At 35.2% G+C, this 23,758-nt stretch overlaps 1 protein-coding gene across 2 annotated transcripts in view; it reads right to left on the bottom strand.

Moving 5' to 3' along the window:
* LOC148114817 (uncharacterized) overlaps nucleotides 1-23,758 on the bottom strand; it is a 281,956-nt gene that overhangs the window by 160,631 nt on the left and 97,567 nt on the right. For both annotated transcript variants that reach the window (XR_015733227.1, XM_087890222.1), the window contains exon 2: nucleotides 11,301-11,358. Coding sequence is in view for 1 of the 2 variants with exons in the window: in XM_087890222.1 (XP_087746348.1) it covers nucleotides 11,301-11,358 (58 nt within the window). In the remaining variant the exon portion in view is untranslated. The remainder of the gene's footprint in view (nucleotides 1-11,300; nucleotides 11,359-23,758) is intronic.

Genomic DNA, 23,758 nt, shown 5'->3' with positions numbered 1-23,758 from the left:
TGGATGATTGAGAATCTCAACAGACATTTGTAAAGATGTTGTTGCCAGTATAGGAACAATGGTGGCAAACTGATCTTAAGTCAGAAGAGATAATAACCTTATAGAGATAAATTAATGTGAAAGGAAAACTAATTAAATACCAATACCAATAAAAAAATATTTAAACAAAATGAAATATTGGGATATATTGTGAAATAGAGGAAGCAAGAGAAGGAGAAAGGGGAAGAAAGAAAAGGAAAGGAAACCACGTCACACACACACAGTCACACAAAAGAAAATTCTGTCCAACAGTGTGATATGATTTCACTGACACTGAACATCAGTCTGTCTTTTCACTCACTCATCCAATATTGGATTGAATGTATATTGGATTGAGAGCACTTATATGATATACACATTTGCATGAATATGATATATACCTAGAATATTCCTGGCATTATTGTATTTTGATGGGTGAAGTTGTCATTCTGTTAAGGCAGCACAATACTCAGAGAAGAAAACTGCCATATGGTGATAAGAATAGAGTGGGCAGCCATTACAAATTCCACAAAATAAATAATAACACTTCAAAGGGAAAACCTTTCTGAATTTTTGCTAGAGACATTTGTGCCATAATACTCTGATCTTTATTTTGGGGTCACATAATAAGATTGTGAAACCCTCTCAATTCTTTGGGGTTCTATTGGGCCCTAAAGAGCTAGATCAAGGTTTTTGATTACAGGAAAGAAAGTACATAGTATCCAAATAGTATATATCAGATGGTGTTTCATATGATATTCTGCTCAGTCATGACAAAAAGTGAAGAGGATAAGGTAAGGAAAAGACTATCTCTTTTCAGGTGGTTAAAGGTAAAGGTAAATGTTCCCCTCGCACATACTTGCTAGTTGTTCCCAACTCTAGGGGGGGGGGTGCTCATCTCCGTTTCAAAGCCGAAGAGCCAGCGCTGTCTGAAGACGTCTCTGTGGTCATGTGGCTGGCATGACTAAATGCCAAAGGCGCACGGAATGCTGTTACTTTCCCACCAAAGGTGGTCCTGTTTTTCTATTTGCATTTTTTACATGCTTTCGAACTGCTAGGTTGGCAGAAGCTGGGACAAAGTAACAGGAGCTCACCCCATTATGCAGCACTAGGGATTCGAACTGCTGAACTGCCAACCATTTGATCGACAAGCTCAGCATCTTAGCCACTGAGCTACTGCGCCCCACTATCAGGTGGTTATCACTCTCAGGTGGTTGGGTGATAACAAATTGAGATGGGACTTCTATTATTCCCCATGTCCATGTCCTCATTGTGACTGATGAAAGGGAAGATATAAATCCACTTCTATATAAGCAGTAAATTGCAATCTGAAAGTATTGTTTAATGATAATATTATGAAGTAATGTTCTACCAGTTAACATTCTCATCAATGAAAGAATAGTATCTTCAAAGGATGAGAGAATTTTGCTTAAATTATTGTGGGTTGAATATGATGTTCTTGCATTTATCTAGTTAAGAACTGGTCAATAGATATGAACATTATGAATAAAGGATGTGTATGACAGCCCCATTATTTATTGCATAACCATCTCCCCATTGTTCAAGATCTTTGCTAGTTTAACACAATTCAATTCAATCCCAAATTAAGATCTTCTTAGGAGTTTTCAGTTGGGTAATGGGGACAGCAAAGAGGCTTCAGATCAACAGAAAATGGCCCATAGAAATAAACTCTTACCAGCAGCTCCTGCTGTCTCTTTTATTACTTTATAATAAAATAAATCCAACAATCTCCCCAAAAGAAATTGTGAAGCAAGGTATGTATCCTATGATCTCCAATAGTAAACACATTGATTTTATTATTAGAATTTTCAATCAAAAAAATGGTTCTCAGATTCTCAATGCCTAGAGATTTAATTTCTACATATAGTATCTGTTGATAATGTACTGTATTTGATGGTACACTTCCACGTAGGAAGGAGAACATTACTGTGAAAATTTTGTGCCTATATTGCCTCTAATTCTTTGAACACCCCAAGACTAAATCTAAAGTGGTAATTTCTGGGAGAGGCATGTCAAATACAACTGGCATTTGATCAGGAATTTTAAGAACAATTATACTCTTTCCCCTGCGCAGAGAAAATGTTTATGTAGAGCATCAGACTTAGAAGATACATCACATGTATTATTTCACAGCTAGCAAGAGCTTAATAGTTGAAGACACTACTCAACAGAACTGCATATTGGGAACCTAACAAAATATTAACTTTTTCCTTCAGGGTACAAAATCACACAGAGTCATTAGAACAGCTAGGTTTATAGTCAGGGCTGCTCAACTGAGAACCCATTATATTGTAGGATAGCATGTGAACGTGATGCATTCATTTGAATACTCATTGTACTGAATTTTATTAGCCATCCTATTTTATTTCTTTGTATTGTATCTTACACTATTTTATCTCAGTCTATTTGATCTTTTCTATTTTGTCTTATTTTACTTTTTTATTTTCTCTTATTTCATTCTATCCTATTTTATTGTGGCTGACACCCATTGTTTATTGATATAGTAAGCTGACTAATAATAAAAGCTACTGACATGTGTATCTGTTACCTGCAGGGTAAAAATGGGTTACTGAACTTGCAAATAATTATAGTAAACCCTGACAACTTCTTTGATTCTGGAAACTTCATTTTTAGAATGATAATCATTAACTTTCTGAGGGAGACAAATCCGGTGATAGTATAGTATAGTATAGTATAGTATAGTATAGTATAGTATAGTATAGTATAGTATAGTATAGTATAGTATAGTATAGTATAGTATAGTATAGTATAGTATCATGGGTGTGTGTGTGTGTGTGTGTGTGTGTGTGTGTGTGATTCTTTTTCAGGGAGTATTTTAACTCTATATCAGAAGCTTAAAACACTTGTTTTAGACTTATTAACTTGTTGCATCACTGAAAATCTGTGATCTTAGAAGTTCCAGGAATTTGCCAACAAGGTTTGCAGTTGCATGTAGTTTGTAGAACATGGATAGTCCACTCCTAGTTACAATTTCTGAAAGCAACACAGTTTTTAAAAAAATGTTTGTTCAAGATAGGATAATACAATATCTAGTGAATTTTTGAATTATTTGGAAATTCCAACATTTGCGGTCTTCCATAATGGACATATTTGTTTAGATTAATTTATAAAGAAATTTGGCACCTATATTTCCCATTCAGCTCTTGAAGACTATCATGGTTAAGAAAAAAGGCAAACGAGTACTGGAGAAATGCAGGAAATGAAAACCTGGCAGGGAAAATTATAAAGTGTCCTCGATTTGGAAGTTGGAAAAAATAATAGCAGGAATACAAACACACACCCGAACCATTCTCCTGCACTTTACAGGACACTTGACCAATCAGACCTCTGGCATCCAAGAGTTAACACAATGTGGGTGTTAATTGTTATCACAGAGGGCAACTGAACTTGGAGGAAGTGCAAAGAGCATATGATATCTCACTTCTGTATCTTCTGTATCAACCTAACTGATGTGCAGCTCTGAAGTATGTATCATGTTGGGATTGGGTGAGCAATCTTTCAAGCTTCCTCTATCACTAGAAACAAATTCAACCCCCCTTCAAGCAATGGTGGGATCAGTATAGTTGAAAACAGCCCTCTGCCCTCTGTAATTGCCCTTGTTTTCGCTTTTCCTTCAAGACTGTTGTTTCTGTGTATTATGCTCATGAGAGCTAGTAATATAGCAGAAGTGCAGATGTCTTGGGTTTCATCTGAGGTGTAAGGTTGCCAGAGAATACAAACCTGTTGAAAATTGTGTTAAAGCTATTCATGCTTAAAAATTGGCATCAGCCTTCTCCTCCCAGTGTTCAGAGCCCTCCCCTTCTCTAACCTCTCTAATTGAAAGAAAATACATTGTAAGTGATCCTTTAATTCAACCCTTTTTGTTCACAGATGGATGGAAGAGATTGCTGGCTATGAGTGCTGCTTCAGATGCATTCCTTCTGCTAGGCTAAGCAAAGATGTTTGGGGCGTGGAGCTAAATGCCTGCATGCAATAAGCAGTTGATATTTTTTTCACTGCATCAGTAGAGAAGATATGGCTCAGATTTCCCTTATTCACAGTGAAGATCAGCCATTTCTAATTATCATTAATTGTTTAATATATATATGTTTTGTGTATGTGTGTGTGTGTGTATGAAATCAAGGGCAGAATTGAATATCATCAAATGATTCAAAAGTGCAAATTGTACAAAGAAGCAGAAGAAACAGTCAATCACACACTCAGTTCATGCAAGACCACATAAACTGGTTATAAACAATGATATAACACAGTCACCAAAATGATTCACTGGAACATCTGTAAAAATTATCATGCATCAGTAATGAAAAATTGGTGGAAATATATAGTTGAAAAGGTAGTTGAAAATGAGTTGGCTCCAATATTGTGGGATTTCCATTTACAGACTGAAAAAATCTTGGTTCATAATATACCAGATTGAAATTATTCACACTTTCTGGACAAAGTAGGAGAAGATCATAAAGTATCAAGATCTGAAAAATGAAGTTGAAAGGTTAGGTCATAAACCAACCATCGTGGTCCCAGTGCTTATCAGCACAGTGGGTGCCCTAAAAAAAATTTGGACAGCATTTAGAAAACCTACACATTGACAAAGTTTTCATCTGTCAATTACAAAAGGCCACATTGCTTGGATCCACACATATACCAAAACAATACAGTGCAATATCTTAGGTTCTTGGGAAGAACTTAATGCATATGAAAGCCAACACCAGTCAAAGAACTGGCAGATGTGATGTTACATTGTTGTGCATATAATGACAATAATAAATTGCAAAAAGTAGGTTTACCTGGCACATCCTGCCACATTACCTTTAATATTATTAAAAAAGAACATATGTCTATCCCAGATCCTTAGAAGGCCTTGATAAGTTGACAGAAATGCCAAATTAAGTCTAAATATCTGACTGAGCAACAACAACAACAATTATAATAATTATAATAACACATCAAGAAATTGCAGCTTCCTGTAATAACACCAGTGGAACTGCAAAAAACTGTGCTACTCGGAACAACATATATTTTAAGAAGATACTTGATCGATACCTAGGATGCTGGCAGCAACCCGTATCAACCATTAGCACCAGTCAATTGTATTTGTAACACATTTTTAAATGATCAGTTGACTGAGTTTCATGTTTAATGAATTAAAGAGATAATAATAATAATAATAATAATAATAATAATAATAATAATAATAATAATAATAATAATAATAGAAATCAATATGAGACCTAACAAAAATAATACAACTACCAAATTCATACTTGTAAAAACAATAATGAAAGAATAAAATAATAAATTTAGAAACTAAACAGCAATAATATTGTTACCCAACTGTGACTTTAACACATAATGACCCAAAGGCCCAGAGATGTTTCAAAATTATCCACGCTGACACAGATATAGAAGTGTGAACCATATGTCTTTATCAATGCACAATGTGTGTGTGTATGAGAGAGAGAGAGAGAGAGAGAGAGAGAGAGAGAGAGAGAGAGAGAGGGAGGGAGGGAGGGAGGGAGGGAGGGAGGGAGGGAGAGAGAGAGAGAGAGAGAGAGAGAGAGAGAGAGAGAGAGAGAGAATGGGCAAATTAGAAAATATGGACATATTATTAAGCTCTACAACATATAACCAGTTAAGTTGCTCTGCCCAATGCAGTTTACACCCCAAATCTTTTGTCTACTTTTTTATAGCCAATTTGATAATATTGCCAAAAACTTCACTTTATTTTTTATCACCATGATTTTAGAAGAGTCATGGGGAAAAAAACTGATCTAGTGTTTGAGACTTCTTATTCTGGACTTGATGTTGATGGACTAATGGTTCAGTCCATCAAGACCATTCTGCCTTTTGGCCAGCTTCATTAGCCTGAAAAAAATAACCCAAGAAGAACTGGTCCCTTTTCTATAAACTAGACTATCCAACTAAGATCACTTCAGTGTAGGAGGTTCTGACATTATAAAAGCACCATATTTCACTCTGAATATAATGTGATGCAACAGGAAATTGTTAAGTTACTCTGATCTGAAGACAGAAAGCCTCCAGGCTTGAAGAAACTCTGCAAACCTACACTGTCTTTAATTATAACTTCTGCTTGTGAACTAGGGAATTTTCTTTATCACAATCCATTGACCATTGGTCATGTCAGTTGGGTCTAATTGGTGTTGAAATTCAAAATACTACAAGCCTGCCAGAAGAGAAAGTCAAGAGCTGGTGGCTTCTCAGGATCACAGCCACACCAACTACAGCCTTTAAAAAAAAAAAAAATCATGTGCCTTCCTTTCCAAGTGAACAGAAATCAGACTTTCCAGACTGAATGAAAAGAGGGTTTGGTTAGGTCTATCACATATAGTTCCTCTACTTTCTTATATAGCTTTGAGTCTCTTTTCCTGATGGCAACCCTTCAGCTGAAATAAAATAAAGATACAAAGCAGAGGAATCCTAGGTGAAAGCCCCTTTGTCCATTCTCTTTTTATTTCCCATCTGCAAACAGATTATATTTCATCAATCCAATAAATCTTTTCTGTGTCACATGTTTTCTTTCTTTCAGCTCTAATCTTCTGAAACTCAGATTTTGAACAGATCAATCTACGTATGCAGCTCTCAAGAAAATGGGGAAATTTTAACAGTCTTCCACAATCCATTCCTGCACCAAATGTGTTCACAGGTGTGTATTCCGTAACTCTTGTTTCTGCATCATGGTCAGTTGGATGTTTGCAGCCCAAATATGGTTGTCTTCATTGGGACAGCAACTCCCAGAATTCCTAATGATTCCTAATCATTGTCCTGATTATGGTAGGACAATGGTTCTCAACCTTTTGTTCATCACAGACCCCCTTTAAATATATTTTGTGGCCATTGAACCACAAAATATAACTCAATATCAACTCAATATTTAAATCATAACATTTCTTCAAGCCTTTGCAGACCCCCTGTGGTGACATTACAGCCCATCAAGGGTCCATGGACCACAGGTTGAAAACTGCTGTGGTAGGAGATACAATTTGTAGAAAATATATTAATGTCCCAAAGTTGCTTTTTCAAGAGGCAACTGGACATTCTGGTTTTTCTTTGAAGATGTTTTGCTTCTCATCCAAGAAGTTTCTTCAGCTCTGACTGGATGGTGGGGAATGGAAGGATTCATACTCCTTGCAGACAGCTGGTTATTTGCATTCTTTCAGTGAGTCATTAAGGTCACCTGGAGGTTTATCTGTGTCATCAGGGTCACCTGAGTGGTGCAATATATTAATCCTCAGATCATAAAGTTGCAGGTTGATGATAACCTCGACAAACTTCAAAACAAAGCTAGTTCTTACAGCAACATTAGAAAATGAAACCAAAGTTACTGAGATCTTATTTCTCTCCTTGCCCTCCCCACATTTTTGTAATATGCTGTATTGTTTTTAATTTTTAAAAAATAAACTTTGGGATTTTTACATTTAGATAGCTTAAGGCTTTGGTCAAATGGCTGACGTCTGTACAGAGTATGAAATTGCCTCATATGTTTAAATATTAATGAAACAGGAACATTCATTTCTATTTTTCAATACTTAAAAATTAGCCTTTTTGGTACAATGAACAGAGTAAGCAACTTCAGTAGATCTTTGACACCAAATTTGAATTACTGTGGCAATATGTTATAAAAGATATGCAAAGCTCTGAATATGACATCTTAGTATTAATACAGTCAGAAGTCATATTTTTTTTGAAATCCAAAAAAAGTGAATTTAAACATACAAAGGAAAGTTACAGAATGATAGTCACATAACAGTTAAACTACTACAGAAAAGGTAGATGATTTACAAAATCTCTTTTGATTTGTTATGTGCCATCAAGGCCTTTTTATTTCCTAGCAGCCACACAGTAGATTTTTTTTCTGTGGTGATCTGTCCGTAACTTGATCCTTCAGATTTTCCAACAGTGCACTCATTGGCACTGAATCCTTGCTGTTGGATGTCCTCTTCTTCCTTCCATCTTTCCCAGCATTAAAACTTTCTCTAGGGAACTAGGTCTTTGCATAATATATAGTAGGATAATTTGAACTTATTCACTTGTGCATTGAGTGAGAACTCTGAGTTGATTTGTTTGATAATATAATTCATTTTTTTCTTCATGTCCACACTTTTCTCAGGAGTCCTTTCCAACACCAACAAAGTTCAAAAACATCAATACTTTTCCTATTACTTCTTCAAAGTATGCTTCACTTTTGCTTCCATAGAATGTCACAGAGAATACCATACCAGCTTGCATAATTCTGATCTTTGTAGGTATAGTCACATGATGACATTTGAACATCTTTTCCAAGGCCTTCATAGCTGCCCTACCAAGTGCTAGTCTATGGTCATTTCTTGACTCCTTATTTCTTTACTGTTGATGATTGACCCTTTATATTTTTAAAAGGCAAAGAGATTTGGAAAAGGGATAGGAGAATTAGAAAACTGAAAAAGTTGGCTAAGTCAAACATGCCCATTTTTCAAAATCTATCAAAATAAATTTGCTAAATGTCCATGTAATATAATGAAAAATAGACAACTCAGACTGGTTTAAAGAGTTATGAGTTATGAGTTTTGAAAATGGACCAAGCATTTCACTGTCCAGGCCGTACGTGATACAACTCATTGCCTGTATTCAGATATGATTCAGAAAATTGGAGTTCCATTCTCCCATATTACAGTGGAAGGGAAAAAATATGTGACTGCAACTGCCTTATTTTTCAGTAGGGTGGGATTAAAAACTGCAGATGTTCAGAACTACAGGCAGATAATTTATGGGTTTATATCAGATTTATTGTCAATTTGTATTCTGAACAGTGGTAGGCTTATAGCAAGACTTGAGTCCAACTTCTGGATCTAGTCACTGAACGGTTTCTCTAGCATGCAAGTGTTCCTAATGGCAGCTGAGATTATGACATTCCAGTGCAAAGCTGGTGGAGCAATTTCATATTCTTGATCTCAAACATGTTATTTTTTTACCTACTTATCCAGATCATTTCTAGAAAACCAAACATCGATGAGTCTTATCACCTCCACTGGTCTTATTCCTGCCTTGCACTGCTTTCCTAATATGTTATATTTTCAACGTATATTGATACATAAAAACTTTCTATACACCCCAGACCCTTTATTTTTCAAATGCAAATTAGCCTGTTCTCATTCTTTGTCATATACATTGCAGGTGGCAAAATCCTATGTCAGATTTTAATTATTTACCAATTAGTTCCATGTACTAACAATCAGGCAAAGATCTGGCTGTATGCAGACATAACACTGTAATTATCCCAAAAATTAAACCCCCAAAACTCGGTTCAGTTTATCTGTAGATGAACTCATCCATGGTTATATATGGCAATACTTTTTTTAAAAGTTCTCGTGTATCCTGCATGAATAAGCCCATTCATGGATAAATTGAGCCTTTAATTTTTAACCAAAATACTGTGAATTATGTCCACTCATGGTTAAGCCAATTATGAAAATTAAAACATATAAAAATGTTGAGAGTCTGCTTATCCACAGATAGATTTATCTGTTGGTATTGATGGTACTTGTAGTGTTTCCTGACCACAAATCTATCTGCAAGAAGACTGAAAATCTAAGACTGCTTATTTTTCACTAACAATATATTATTAAAAGGCAAAATATGTTTGTTTTTTAAAGGAGCTTAGATTTACATTATATGGTGATTATATACAGGTAGTCCTTAATTTACTTTGATAACGATGTGAAGTTACAATCGTAGTGTAAAATCTGATCTTCATAGTTATGACCATCACAGGATCCTCACAATCATGTGATCAAACTTCTGGCACTTGCCAACCAGCATGTGTTTATGATGATTGCAGCATTCTGGGGTCACGTGATTGATAGCACATAATCATTCAACCAAACCTTTGTAAATGACCATTAGTATCTATATTTTATTACTAGCTTACTATCTGTTTTAAGAGATTTAACCATGTCTCTTGTTTACAGCCATAACTATAAATAACACCAGGATGTGGAGATTTCATTCATCTATATTTAAAGGAGGAAGTAATTGAAATGGTGAAAATGGGTTGATTCAAATGGCATTTCTACTGTCACTTTTATCCATCTTAGAATGTTTTTTAAAACTTTATTAAAAAATGACAGTATAATCTAATACAACTATATCTGAATGTAAGTCTGACTGAATGTTCAGTTGTGCTTACTTCTTTGATAGAACATAGCTTTCATTTTATTCCCATGTGTACTTTTTACATATATAGAAAAAAAATTAAAAACCTTATATCTTAGCACACTCCATTTACAAGCTCAGTAACTGGACAAGGAAAAGGATGGTTAACTATATTAACTAATACATACTGTATTTGAAAATTGTGAAAAGTTATGATTTGAGGCAAATATATATTCAGAAATATTAATATTCAGTAGGAAATATATAATTAAGTATTTGCCTTATTTCCTTCTTTTTCTCAGTAAGAGTTTCAGATTCTTACTTGCGTTGGAAATTATTAATTAAATTAATTTTCAGTCTATAGCACTGTCATGTGATACCCATCCCATTTTTCATGTTTTAAAATATGAAAATGAATGGGCTTTATTTATCAAGTGCCCCATGTCTACATTTACATTGGAGAAAAACTAAACAGATCCAGTAATACCTAAATTTTCCGAGTCTGTTCCTTGATTATTATTATTTTTTTAAAGTCACCTGAAATCTGAAGAAAAAAATTAAGTCTACACATGCTGACTGAATTATTTTAGGAAGGGCAAGAAGCACACTGAGTGGAAAAGTTAAGCACATGCCTTACTCTTTCTCAGAAAAATTAATGGGACTTAAATGTCCTTCATTATGAACGGAAGTGTGCCCTATTTTTTAAATCTTTGTGCTTCAAGTATAGTCTGCCTTTATCTTTAAGGAACATTATAAAAAATGTTCTTGAGGGGATATCTAATAGGGAAGGAATTTTAAACTCCAGTGCATTCTTTCAAAGTTTCATAAGATCCCATTCGATGCAATCTCCCTTATAAAAACACCACCCTGCCACCTGATGAGGATAACCATCTGAAGACTAAGACATTGTTAACATCAGCACTTCCTACTTAGTTGCCTCTTTGACATTTTCTAAAATATTTTGTTTTCATGGGAGGTACAGGCTGCTTTTAATAAATTAGATTAAAATATAATTAATAACAGCTATTGGCTGAAAACCTTACAGAGAAATATGTATATGTAGATCTTTGCTTTTAGAGAAGAAAAATCAATACCTGGAAGTCTGTAATGCAGTATGACAGATGCCTCTGAGTGCAATATGTCCTTTCCTGCCTGCAAAATCAATAAGGAAAATTCTCAAACTAAATCAATATTACATATTCATGTCCACATTCATACATCCCACGCCTTCGTAATATTTTTGCTTTTTATTTATTCCAGGGTTCTGTTTATTCAAAATGTGACAGTCAAATCATTTCAAAGAGATTTTCCTCCAAAAGCATGATTAAACATTGGATAGCATTACAATCAGAATACTTCTCTTTATAAAGTAAATATTATTATTTTTTATTTGTTTCTATCCCAATGTTATTATTTTTACCAATAACAAAAGACAGTGAATATATCCAACCCTTTCCTTCTCTTAGTTTCCTTACAACAACCCTGTGAGGTGGGTTGGGCTCAGAGAAAGTGATTTCTATCACAGGAATATTTAATATATCCTTTTTTATAATAGGAGGAATAACTTATAATGCTTCGGCAATCTGTTTAATACTCCCAAAGTGGAAATCAATTTGACATTATGACTATGCTTAATTTCTAATGGAGAAATTGTCAGATATTTCCATGAAAATCATTTTTTCTACTTTAAAAATGAAACTGCTCCTTCCTCATTTTAATAGCTTTATTAAAGCTATTAAAGCTCCTCTTTTCTTTTAGCTTCCTTTAAAATTCAAAACAATTGACATAAATAACCACAAAGCCTGAATGGGATCACATTTTACCCTTTGTCCAGCTGTAACCAAGAACATGCAAATTTTTCCCTCTCCAATAATTCATATCCTCAAATATCTTTCCTCAATTTTTAAAAAATGATGTTTTTGTGAGAATTTATTTCTGGTGCAACTATTTCAATTTTATACAGTAGGAAGAATATTTTAATTAATAATAATTAATGATAGAGATAATAACATTCAATTTTTGGCTAACCATAAATCAAATCTGGTATGTTCATAATTCTTGCAGGATTTCCTTGGGTTAGAGTTAAACTGAATTTATAATTTCATATTTTCTGTGTCTGACCAGCATGATCTGCACATAGTATTTTGTTTTGTTTGACTGCAACCCCCCCAAAACAACAACAACAACAACAACAACAACAACAACAACAACATTATGTTCGCATATAGCAAACACAATTCCAACCTCATTCTGAAAGCATGTTTTAGGATTTAAGAAAAGAAAAAAGAAAATGGATAAGTCCTTAGATCACCATATCACAGAAAGGTTAGATTGGTTATTTCCTAATTGGGCATGAACTTTTTTTTTTAATTGGATTCATGCCATCATGAATATGTTATTAAGATAGGTCCTATCCTTTTAAAATGTATTTTAAAACTGAAAACTATTAAATTTGAAAATGAAAGTTATGAAAAAATGCAAAACATCTTGAAATAATATTTTTTATCAACTATTCCAGAGCAAAATTAGTCCGAGTGAGAAAAATACTCACTCACAGAGAGAGAGAGAGAGAGAGAGAGAGAGAGAGAGAGAGAGAGAGAGAGAGAGAGAGAGAGAGAGAGACAGACAGACAGACAGACAGACAGACAGACAGACACAAACACAAACATAAAACTACAGATATTATATCAAGCCCCAGAGTTTTATAAATAAGTGGCGGAGGTGCTTGCCTTGGATTCAGGCTGAACAAGGGGAGGAAAAAGAACAGCTTTCAACCAATAGATTAATTGTTCTCGTGATACAGTCTCATTCTGGAATGAAGTTTTGTTCAGTTTTAAATAATTAAGCATATTTACAAGATTAGTTGTACAACCAGATGCCATCTTGCTTGGCACATTCAAGACATCAGCACATTAGAGAAACTTTTTTACTGCAATGTCTGCCTTTGCAGCTTAACAGAGGAAAATATATCCAACCATTAAAACTGTCTAGTGCTAAAGAAGACCCAAAACATGTGATGCTGAACAGCAGCTGAATACTCACACAGAGAGAGGAAGAGATGCTGCTAAGAAAGAAAAGTATGTTGGCACTGAAAGAACTTTCTGCTTTTAAGATGTGTTGCAGATTTGCCATGGATATAGGAACTGCAAGTATAATGGAAGAGCGTTGTGTAGGCAATGGTGAGAGAAAAATCAGACTTTGTTGGACATTAGACACGCTACTAGATGCCCTCTGACAAATTGCTTCTGTAGCAATTGCTTTTGATACTTTTGGAATGGAATCTTTAAACATATTTTTCATACTTTTAGAACTGAATCTCCAAACATATTTTATGTTAAGTGTTTGCAATTCGTGCACCACTCCTATCTTTCTATCATTTGTGGAATTTGGAACATGTTGGAGTCCCTTCCAAGACCCCTATATCAAGATTGTAGCATTTTGCCATAAATGTTCAGATAGGATAGCAAAATGGCTGTTGGAATAGATACATTCTAAAGCAGAAAAATGATTGACGTTAATGTAAACTGCTTCGAAGCCAACTGAACATACAAGACTCTGCCAGGAAATGTTAACAAGTACTTGTTGAGGATGAAACTAGTGGTGCCATGATTAAAAAGGGAGGGAAAAGGCCCTAATGATTGTGCATTTGAACAGCTCAAACTGCAATTGTCTTCTTCTCCTGTCCCTAGTCAAGCTTTCCTTTGTGAGGTAATAATACTTAGGGAAAAAAATAATACTTTTTCTCTCTTCCTACCTTCCAAGTGGACCTTTGAATTGCAGTTCATGCCAAAGACAGAATCTAGTAACTGATTTTTAAAATGTTTTTAGACAGGAAGTCTCATTTTCTTTTACCATTATGACTTTGTATAATCAAAGTTATATTTAAAGATTCCTAATCTAATTAAACAGTAAAATGTAAACAAATACAAAATACATAGTAACAGAGTTGGAAAGGACCTTGGAGGTCTTCTAGTCCAACTCCCTTTTCTCTCATTGTGTATATATTCACTTTAGTGAACATAAAAGTAAAGGTAAATGTTCCCCTTGCACATATGTGCTAGTCGTTCCCGACTCTAGGGGGCAGTGCTCATCTCCGTTTCAAAGCTGAAGAGCCAGTGCTGTCCAAAGATGTCGCTGTGGTCATGTGGCCAGCATGACTAAACACCAAAAGCACACAGAACGCTGTTACCTTTCCACCAAAGGTGGTCCCTATTTTTCTACTTGTATTTTTTACATGCTTTCGATCTGCTAGGTTGGCAGAAGCTGGGACAAGTAACGGGAGCTCACCCCGTTACGCGGCACTAGGGACTTGAACCGCTGAACTGCTGACCTTTCTACTGACAAGCTCAGCATCTTAGCCACTGAGCCACTGCGTCCCTTTAGTGTACATATACGTATTCATAGTCATGTACATACAATATACATATACGTAGGTGGGTGTCTTAAAATGTCTTTATTAAATTTATATGTCACCCATCTCATTGTTGAAGTGACTTTGGGTGGCTTACAAAATGATGAAAAGATAAAAGGTTAACATTAACAAAGAATAAATAGAAACCAAAAACCAAGTGACTAATTTGGAGCCCAGCGTGGGTGCTCTATGCTGGGGATGGCTGATGAGATAGAGGGGAAAAAAAGTTAATGAAGGTTTGTCGAAGAAAGGGTATGCAAAGGTGATTATGTCTGTGGAGCTTCTACTGAGATTAACTTTGGATATGGATTGTCAAAAATAAAATACCTTCCTTTTGATCACTGAAAATACTGGCATATATAAATACAATATAATTATAATTAGTGACGTATGAATCTTTGGAATGTATAATATTTAATTTTTGTCAAACAGAGGCTGGACCCATCCTGGTTTTACATCAGTTAAAGGACACATGAAAATTTATATGTGCTTTCGGTGCACTTTATGCACATAAAAATTCATAGGACGTTTTGAGGCAATTGCGTTTTCAGTTTCCTTTTTCATAAGCACTGTCCTTAATATATGGCATTTGGCATGTGTTTTTCCCTAATATATGTATGCTGTACAGAATTTCTGAATGGAGGACAGCATTTCAAAAACCAGATTTATTACATTTCAGGAAGTGTGAATTAAACTGGCTCATATCCAAAAGGAAAGTAAACCAATTCTGCCCATTACTAAATATAACTGTTTTCAACAACATTTGATGATTCTGAACTGGGTTAGCTGAGGAACCAACTTTTTTCAACAGTCTTTACTATGCAATTGATCCAGCAGATTGGGCATGGTGTGGATCCTGACAGCCAAAGAGTGTCAGCTGGCAGGAACTGGGAGATGAGTTTTCTCTGCTGTTGCCCTTTCATAAAACATGAAAAATATAACTGCGTACCCAGGCCTGGGGCTCTGAATGTGTAAAAGGTCCCATTTCTGGACTGTATTGTTAAGTGGTTAACAATCTCAGCCACTCTATGTATTTATTTTCTGAATGTTGTTATTGTTTTAAATTATTTTAACGGTTTTATAGTTTTAGAATTGTAAGCCACCCAGAGTCACTTGGTGAAGATGGGTAGATATAGAAATCGAATAAAGAAAATAAACTGCAACACTGGCTCTGGAGGATCTAATGTGTTACTGACTAGGAACTGCACTGTTCTCCTAGAAGTGTGTCCTAATAATGCTTACTATATTCTTCAGTCCTTTTCAGTCAATCAACTAATCCAATCAGATTATAGTAAACTATAGATCACAAAACAGTAGGCTTCATGGGAGTGATGAGAACTTAGAGTGGACTCAAATAAGATGCTCGTGTAAAGTTTAAAAGTCAAACAACACAGCACTTGGCAAATCTTTACAACAAATAAACAAACAGGAGATTCATTGTTTATGATAGGAAAATGGCTAGGGATCCTAGTTGAAAATAATTAATCATGAGAAAATATTTGCATATTTTTCTTCTTATAATCTCTCAGGTCCTCCACCATTCATCACACCAATTAAAAAAAATTGAAAATACACTAATCTGTATATTTACATCTTGACGGAAAACCATCTCTCTACAAATAGCAGAGTTGCTTTTACAGAATGGGCAGAGACAGATTCTCGTGAGGCAGATTCAACAGTATGGGTACCTTTGGCACCTTTCTTTTTGTGACCTCACTTCCATCTTTGAGTTTTAGCTTGCACTTACTCTGTCAAAATGCATGCTGCTTTGACCCTCCCCCCTCCTCCATTTTTATAGGGCTGTATTGGTGGAAAGGCTCAGCTTTGTTGTGATGATAAAATCCTATTCATCCTGAGGTCTAAGTTGTTACAATTCATTGGCTGTGTAACTCAAAATGGAGTTCTTGCACCCCCTGCAGTCTGAACATTAATTGTTCACATTGAAATAATATCAGCTAATTTTTCTTTTTTCCTTAGAAAGAACTGTGGGGTTCACCTTGACTATTATAGGAACATGCATTTAATGAGAAGTAGACACCTAATTGTACAGGACAAAAAAATACAATGAAGTGCAAGTAGAAATAGAGATCTCTGTTCCCTAACAATCCAAGTCCATGTATTCTAAGACATCACTGCTAAACTTTGCTGTGGAAATCCATTAATGGTGCCAAGTTATGTATTTAAGAGTACACTATTATCATTGTTATTTTGCTTTTATTCATTAAGAAAAAAGAGAAAGAAAAAACAAAGTTATAAAGTACATTAAAAATATACATGAACATCAAGACCTTATATTCTTAATTACATATATGTTTATAAAAGTTAATCATGAACATCTCAATGAATACTAATCCTATTTCAATGTAATGATTCATAGCTAGTCTAGTTTGGTGAATGGTTGTTTGTAAATTGCTAAGAACATCAACTGTTGTACACAATTTTATCATTGGAGCTACATATTTATCTTTTGAATGCTGATAAATAAGTAGGATTCAAAAAATGTACTTTCTTTATCCAGTTCTCAACTTCTATGCAACAGGAATATAATTTACATATAATGTAAACATCTGAAAATATTAAAGCTCTCAAATGTGAGTTAGGGTTAGAATTTCGTATTCCCATTTTGCCTAGAGAATGAAAATAAGTGTTTGTATGAGCTTTTAGACTCCATTTTATTCAACAAAAGAACTAAATTCTGATATATTGGATTCCATTCTATTTATACAGAAAAAGCTTGAGTAAATTGTCACAATGTTTGGGGATGCAGTAATATTAAGGTTTCTTTTAAATATGCTTGCCAGTGTTCTATAATTCTCCAATTTGTGGTATGCAAATTTAATAAACAAATAAATAAAACAAGTTCTTTACTGCTTATTTGCAGGTCAGTTCAGGAATCATTTTAACAATGTAATATTGAATAACTACACACCTATCGTGTTGCCAAAAATAATGTCACACATCATAACAATCACACTGGACCATCACTTTCTATTCAGTAAAAGGTTGTCTTTTATTGTTGAAAGATGTAAATTGAAGCCCATAAAACATAGGAAAATAAGTTTTCCTGGATATTATACAGAGCTATGACTCGGTGAATTTGGTTCTCTAGAAGGTAAACTTGGCTTGTAGCAAAGTAATCCAAAACAAAGCCCCTGTTTATAAGAAAATAACTAAGATAAGCCACAGTTAGCTGTGATCTTTCCAGTTAGTATAGGGATGTTTGTGGAAATGTACCCATTAACTCAATTCAAGAGAAGAAGTCTATAATAGAAATCGGTTTTGTAGATAAAGACTAGAAAGAATTTTATCATGTGAAATTGATACTTGGGTCAGCACATTAATCAGCACAGACTTAAATTAGACATATCACAAAGTGACAGACACTGCTGAGTTCCCAGCCAGAGTTCCTTCATAGCATGACTTTCCTTGAGAAGCAACTGCCAGTCATAATAAATTATGAAGTGAGGCTATAATGCAAATAAATATTCATTAGTTGTCAAAATAAAGTCACTGATGATAGCGCAACCCAAAACGCTATTCTCAATTGATCTATGTGAAAGAGGGAGAAACAGGGAAAAAGTGAGGAAGAAATTTAAAAAAGATGTTCAAAATCTGACATGTGTGTAAATTGGCTTAACTGTCATTGATAAAATTACTTGTGAGATTAGCACCAACACAATCTAGATCAAAATCTCTCTGCTTGCTCATACAGCACTTCTGTTTGATAGAGATAATAAAATATAAAACAACAGCCTGAACCTAAACAAGGGAAAACATCCCATTTATTTCAGCTCATCTTAATCTTATTTCATCTGTTACAAATTACAAAAGGTGGTTATATTTGGATGCACAAATAGTCAAATAATTACACTTCAATTTCATTTTTTGTTTTAACACCTAATGCCTTGAAAGTGTCCTGCTCAATGACCAGACTTAATTGGGTGTCTATTCCTAGAAGAGTTGGAGATTATTTATGCTGACTATCCTAAATTGCAGTCACCAAGGACACTTCTCTGCCAGAAGCATTCACATATCTGGAAGAACACTCTTGAGTTAGTGAGATTTATATTCTGAATAACAATAAACAAACAAGCATACAAATCTTGATAACAATTCCTGGAAGAACCTTAAAGGATTAAGGGAGTAAGTAGTCCCTTCTTTCTTTCTCACAATTCTAGACACTGTCTTTTTGTAGCGTAGATCTCCCATCCTGGATCTGTACTTCATCACAGGGCCAGCCTTAGAGTTGTGGGAGTCCTGAAGAGAACAGCTAAGAACAGATTACAGGCAGACCTTAGAAAAACCTAAAATGTTATCTATTTCCACTCCTGTTACAAAAGTTATCATAAATTCTATCTTATTCTTCCACAATTGACCATTCCACACAATCCGGATCCAAATGTGACAGAAGCAAAGAAAAGGGATGCTACAGAAAGGGCTCCAGGAGAGAAAAAAATCTGTAGTAATAATGATATTCAACAGTGATAAGTTCAGATGACTAATAACCTTAGCTGTGAAGAATGCACAGTCTGTTTTCACTTTGAAATTTGTCTAGTTCAAATAGCAGATATCGTCATGCCTTGGTTTGCTACATTAAAGAGACAGCTCCTCCCTATGTAGTTTATTAGAGATGATTAATCAAGACACTGCTTTTCCTTCTCTTTGTAATACAGAACGGATGACGCTGCTTGGAATGGAGACAAGCCTCTTCAGGAATACAAAGTGAATACAGCATTTGTACAAACCCATGCCAAGATTGCCAAGTGAGGATGTGGCATCAATTTATCACTGTATTCTAACTCTGCAGTCCTTGAAAGCCTCCGCTTTTTCAAATGCTGATTTTCCTCTGAAGCCTCCAATGCCTAGATTTGCATCTCTTTCTCCTTTCCTTCTCATGCCTCCCACCCCCCCCCAAAAAAACCCCTCTTTGGTAAAGTTTTGGATTAACCCAGTTTCAAAGTATAATAGAAATTAGGGCCAAAAGCATGTAATGACACTTACTTGTATGCATCCCCTATGACTTTTCTTTCTTTCTTGTCTTCCCCACTTTCAAAGTGTGATGGAAAAGAATTAGGTTTTTTTCCCCAGGCACAATTAGTCTCCCCCCCCACCCCGCTTTGGATAAAAACAATTCTACTTTATACCTTGTATAACAAAGGAAAATACAAAACAGAAACATTAATTACAGCTCAGCACCGTGCAAGGATCTTGAGATTAGCAATATATATGTATGCATGCATGTATGCAAGGGTGCTATGGGGAATACTACATAGCCACCAAGCTCAGCAAGAAAGTTTAGCAAATATAATATACCACTGGGAAGATTAGGAGAGAACTAATTTGGTTAAGGCATCAAATTAGAAAGTAGGAGACCATGATTGCTAGTCTCACCTTAGGCACAAAGACAGCTGGATGCCCTTGGGCCAGTTACTCTCTCTCTCAGTTTTAAGAAGTAGGCAAGGGCAAACCACTTCTGAAATCTTGCAAAAGAAAGAAAGAAAGAAAGAAAGAAAGAAAGAAAGAAAGAAAGAGGAAGGAAGGAAGGAAGGAAGGAAGGAAAGAAAGAAAGAAAGAAAGAAAGAAAGAAAGAAAGAAAGAAAGAAAGAAAGAAAGAAAGAAAGAAAGAAAGAAAGAAAGAAAGAATCTGCAGGATTTGTCCAAGAAGTCATCAGGAGTCAACACTAACTCAAAAGCACACATCCATGCAAAAGATTAAGGACATGAGTGTAATTGTCAGGTGCAAAAGACCAGAGCCACAGGTTAAATCCAGTTAAATTGATTTATTGCTCATGCCTATGCATAGGAATCTAGTCAACTAACAGTTAACACTATTTTGTTGCTAAATAAGGATTAACAGAATTCCAGAGGGGTTGGATTTAGTCCATCTCTGGCGACATAGACACTCTAGGCTGATTCCGCTTTTGACACTGCCCCCAGCTGAGGCACTGAAAAACTGCCTCTTCATATATTTACATCAGAAATAATGAAAATATTATCCATGGATAGGCAAAAAAACCAACCAATCAACCAAACAAACAAAAAAACAGTGGGAACAGAATTGACTTCCAATTTTCTGACAACTTCCCCATTGAGTTTCTTTGTGGGAAGCTACCAGAGAGCATTAGAAATTTTTTTCTTCCTCCCTCCATCCCTCCTTCCTTTTGTCTTTCCTTCCACCTTTCCCTCCCCCTTCCTTCATTACTTATCAGGAAGTGAAATATTTAATTCTTCCTTTCCTCTGAAACAAGATTTATATAACTACATTTATTCTGTTTCCTGAAGATGAAACTCAAATATTTTGGCCATCTAATGAGAAGGAAGGAGTCACTGGGGAAGAGCCTAATGCTGGGAAAGATTGAGGGAAAAAAGAAGAATGGGATGACATTCTCCATGAATGGGAGAGAACGAGGTGGCTGGATGGAGTCACTGAACCAGTAGGCGTGAGCTTAAATGGACTCCAGAGGGTGATAGAGGACAGGAAGGCCTGGAGGAACATTGTCCGTGGGGTCGCGATGGGTCAGACATGACTTCGCAACTAACAACAACAAAATTCTGTTTCCCTACATTTCTGTGAAATACTGCTAATCTTGTAGAAATTTTAGGAGGAGAATCACATTATGCTCTGGTGGCAAAAAAAAAAAAAAAAAAAATCAGAAAGAATCTAGTAGTACCTTTCCCAACTAACATAAATAAAATTGTCATTTATTTATAAACAACACACACACACACCATATAATCTGGTGTTTCTAACAAGCTCTTGTATCTGTCAGGTTCCCTGGGGGATACCTCTGAACTAGGGGATACAGGATGAAACATCTTCACCAAGTATTGTTGCACTAATTTTCCACATTTCACAAAAACGATTTCTTTGCTTTCCAGAAACATAGTGTTTTTTCTGCTGTGTTCATGCCATATCTCTGGAAAAATCACTCAATTTCTCATAACATGTATACATATAGAAGTTCATGTGGGTTCTGGCCTCATGTTATACGATTTTCCCTGATCTGTGGTTCGTTAGTTGTTTTAGACTACAACTCTTATCATTCTTAACCATTGTTCAAAGTGGCATTAACTAATGAGTATTTTGATCCATGTTGCACCTGTAAATGCTGCATTGCAGTCTTGAAAGGCTTTTTAAAAACTTCTTAAGAACTCTCCAAAAACTAGATGCTCTTTGTAGAACTCAAACTTTAAGAATAATTCTTAGAAACATATCTCAAAATGAAATGTTTTTCCTCTTTCTATTCCAGTTTTCCAAGCTGTCATCTTACATATTTAGGAGAAATTCTCAAAGTCATTTTGACTGTCTTTGACCGTCTTTGACCAATGGAGATACTCCATCTGCCTTTGGTTTAAATGAGTTGCAGTTTTCCCTTACCTACAGGGTTTAATCTGCATTTAAAATATTGAAGCTCACCCTTCCGTTTAGTGAAGTGTTCGTTCAAATAGGGTTTCCTACTCATGAATTCAAACCTATTTATGTTATTGCCAAAGTCTTTTCAAGTAGGCCAGATAAAAATCATGGAGAAAGTGGATGTGGAAAAATTATTCAATGAGAAAATGAAATAAATTCTACAGCATCAGCTCCTAGCTCTGCAAAGAGCTGCATAGTTAAGGAGATCAGGTTCTTATTTTGTTCATTTGTAGGGAGAGCAATCAAATTCACAAGAGATAAATAAAATCAAAATTTATTTACCTGCTAAGGGAAACGATGCATCAGAGGATTATGAAAGTGATCACCTATTTTAGGATTTATAGATGACATTGTGATACACTGCTTAAAAGCAGTAGCACTCTTACACATATAATCTAAATATGGCTCAATTATGTAGATGATACCTTTATTGTAATAAAAAAAGGTGAAACTGCAAGATAACTCCTTTAAGGGAATATAAAATTTACAAGAGAAGAGGAAAACAATAAATAACTTTTCCTGATATCAGAGTGCTACTACTGCCTCTAGTGTGGCAACCTACTTCATTACCAAAGCAACAACTCAATTGTCTACAAAAGGAGCTATGTACGAACTTTATTCAGAGGAACAATGACACAATTAAGTATTTCAGAACTCCAAAAAAAGGCAGCAGACTACCTACGTAACATCTTGTGGCATAAGAAGCTACAGAATTCCATTAAAAAAAACTACTAGCTCTGATGATATTACCTATTTTTCATAATGAAATGTCTGAAAGAAAACAAGGAAACTCAGAGGACCCCTCATTAAAAAGTTCCTAGCTGCACAATTCATCCCAGCGTAACTATTTCAATATATGAAAAAGATAACTCTTCCATGCATCAAAAACATCTCTCAGATAACCAAGAGACTACTTCAACCCTTTGGCATCATTGTAGCAGAGAAACCAACCTTTTAAAATATCTTAAACAAACCAGCCCATTAACCAAAAACAAAACAAACAAATAAAAAATCCCTGGAATTCATTTACAATATATCATGTAAACACTGTAACAGCCACTGTGAAGGACAGATAGATAGAAGATTGGCAGAACTGGCAATTAGAAGACATGACCAAAATTTCTTAATTTCTCAACACAGAGAAAAATTCAAGTACAATTTCAACTGGGAAACTACTGATGTTTTAGAACATAATCCAAAATGCTAGGTGATTCCTTGACACTATATACCACTATATACCAATCAAAAGTCAAGGAAAGAATGGATGGAGCACATCCTCCATAGCAATCAGATAAACAATCAAGGAAGACACAATAGGAACTATCAAGGAAAAAACCAGATCCTAACCAAGAGTGGAAGGCACATGACCAATCACCAAATTGGAATCTACCTGGTACTGATGGTGTCACCTGGTCTGGTGATAAAATGTCTTCAGGAAAACAACACAGTTCAGGGAACAGCAGGAGCCCAATCTTTTGCCTTTTTACTTCACTTCACATTGCCATAGCCTCAGCAGATGGCAGCACCTATTGACCTTGTCTGAACTTGAAAGTAACCAGGACCTCATTAGTACTTGGATGATAGGTCACCTGGGAATCCCTGGTCTCTAGGCTAGTGTGTGGAGTCAAAAAAATCCACTTCTATGAAAATTACATGGATGCCATCACTAGAAGTCAAGCTTACTTTCTTCTTTATTGTCTTGACCATGTTTTTTTCTAATGGATGCA

Source organism: Pantherophis guttatus, chromosome 3 (genome assembly GCF_059756535.1).
Source record: "Pantherophis guttatus breed Tessera chromosome 3, ASM5975653v1, whole genome shotgun sequence".
Taxonomy (NCBI): Eukaryota; Metazoa; Chordata; class Lepidosauria; order Squamata; family Colubridae; genus Pantherophis; species Pantherophis guttatus.
This window is presented reverse-complemented; position numbering and strand designations above follow the sequence as displayed.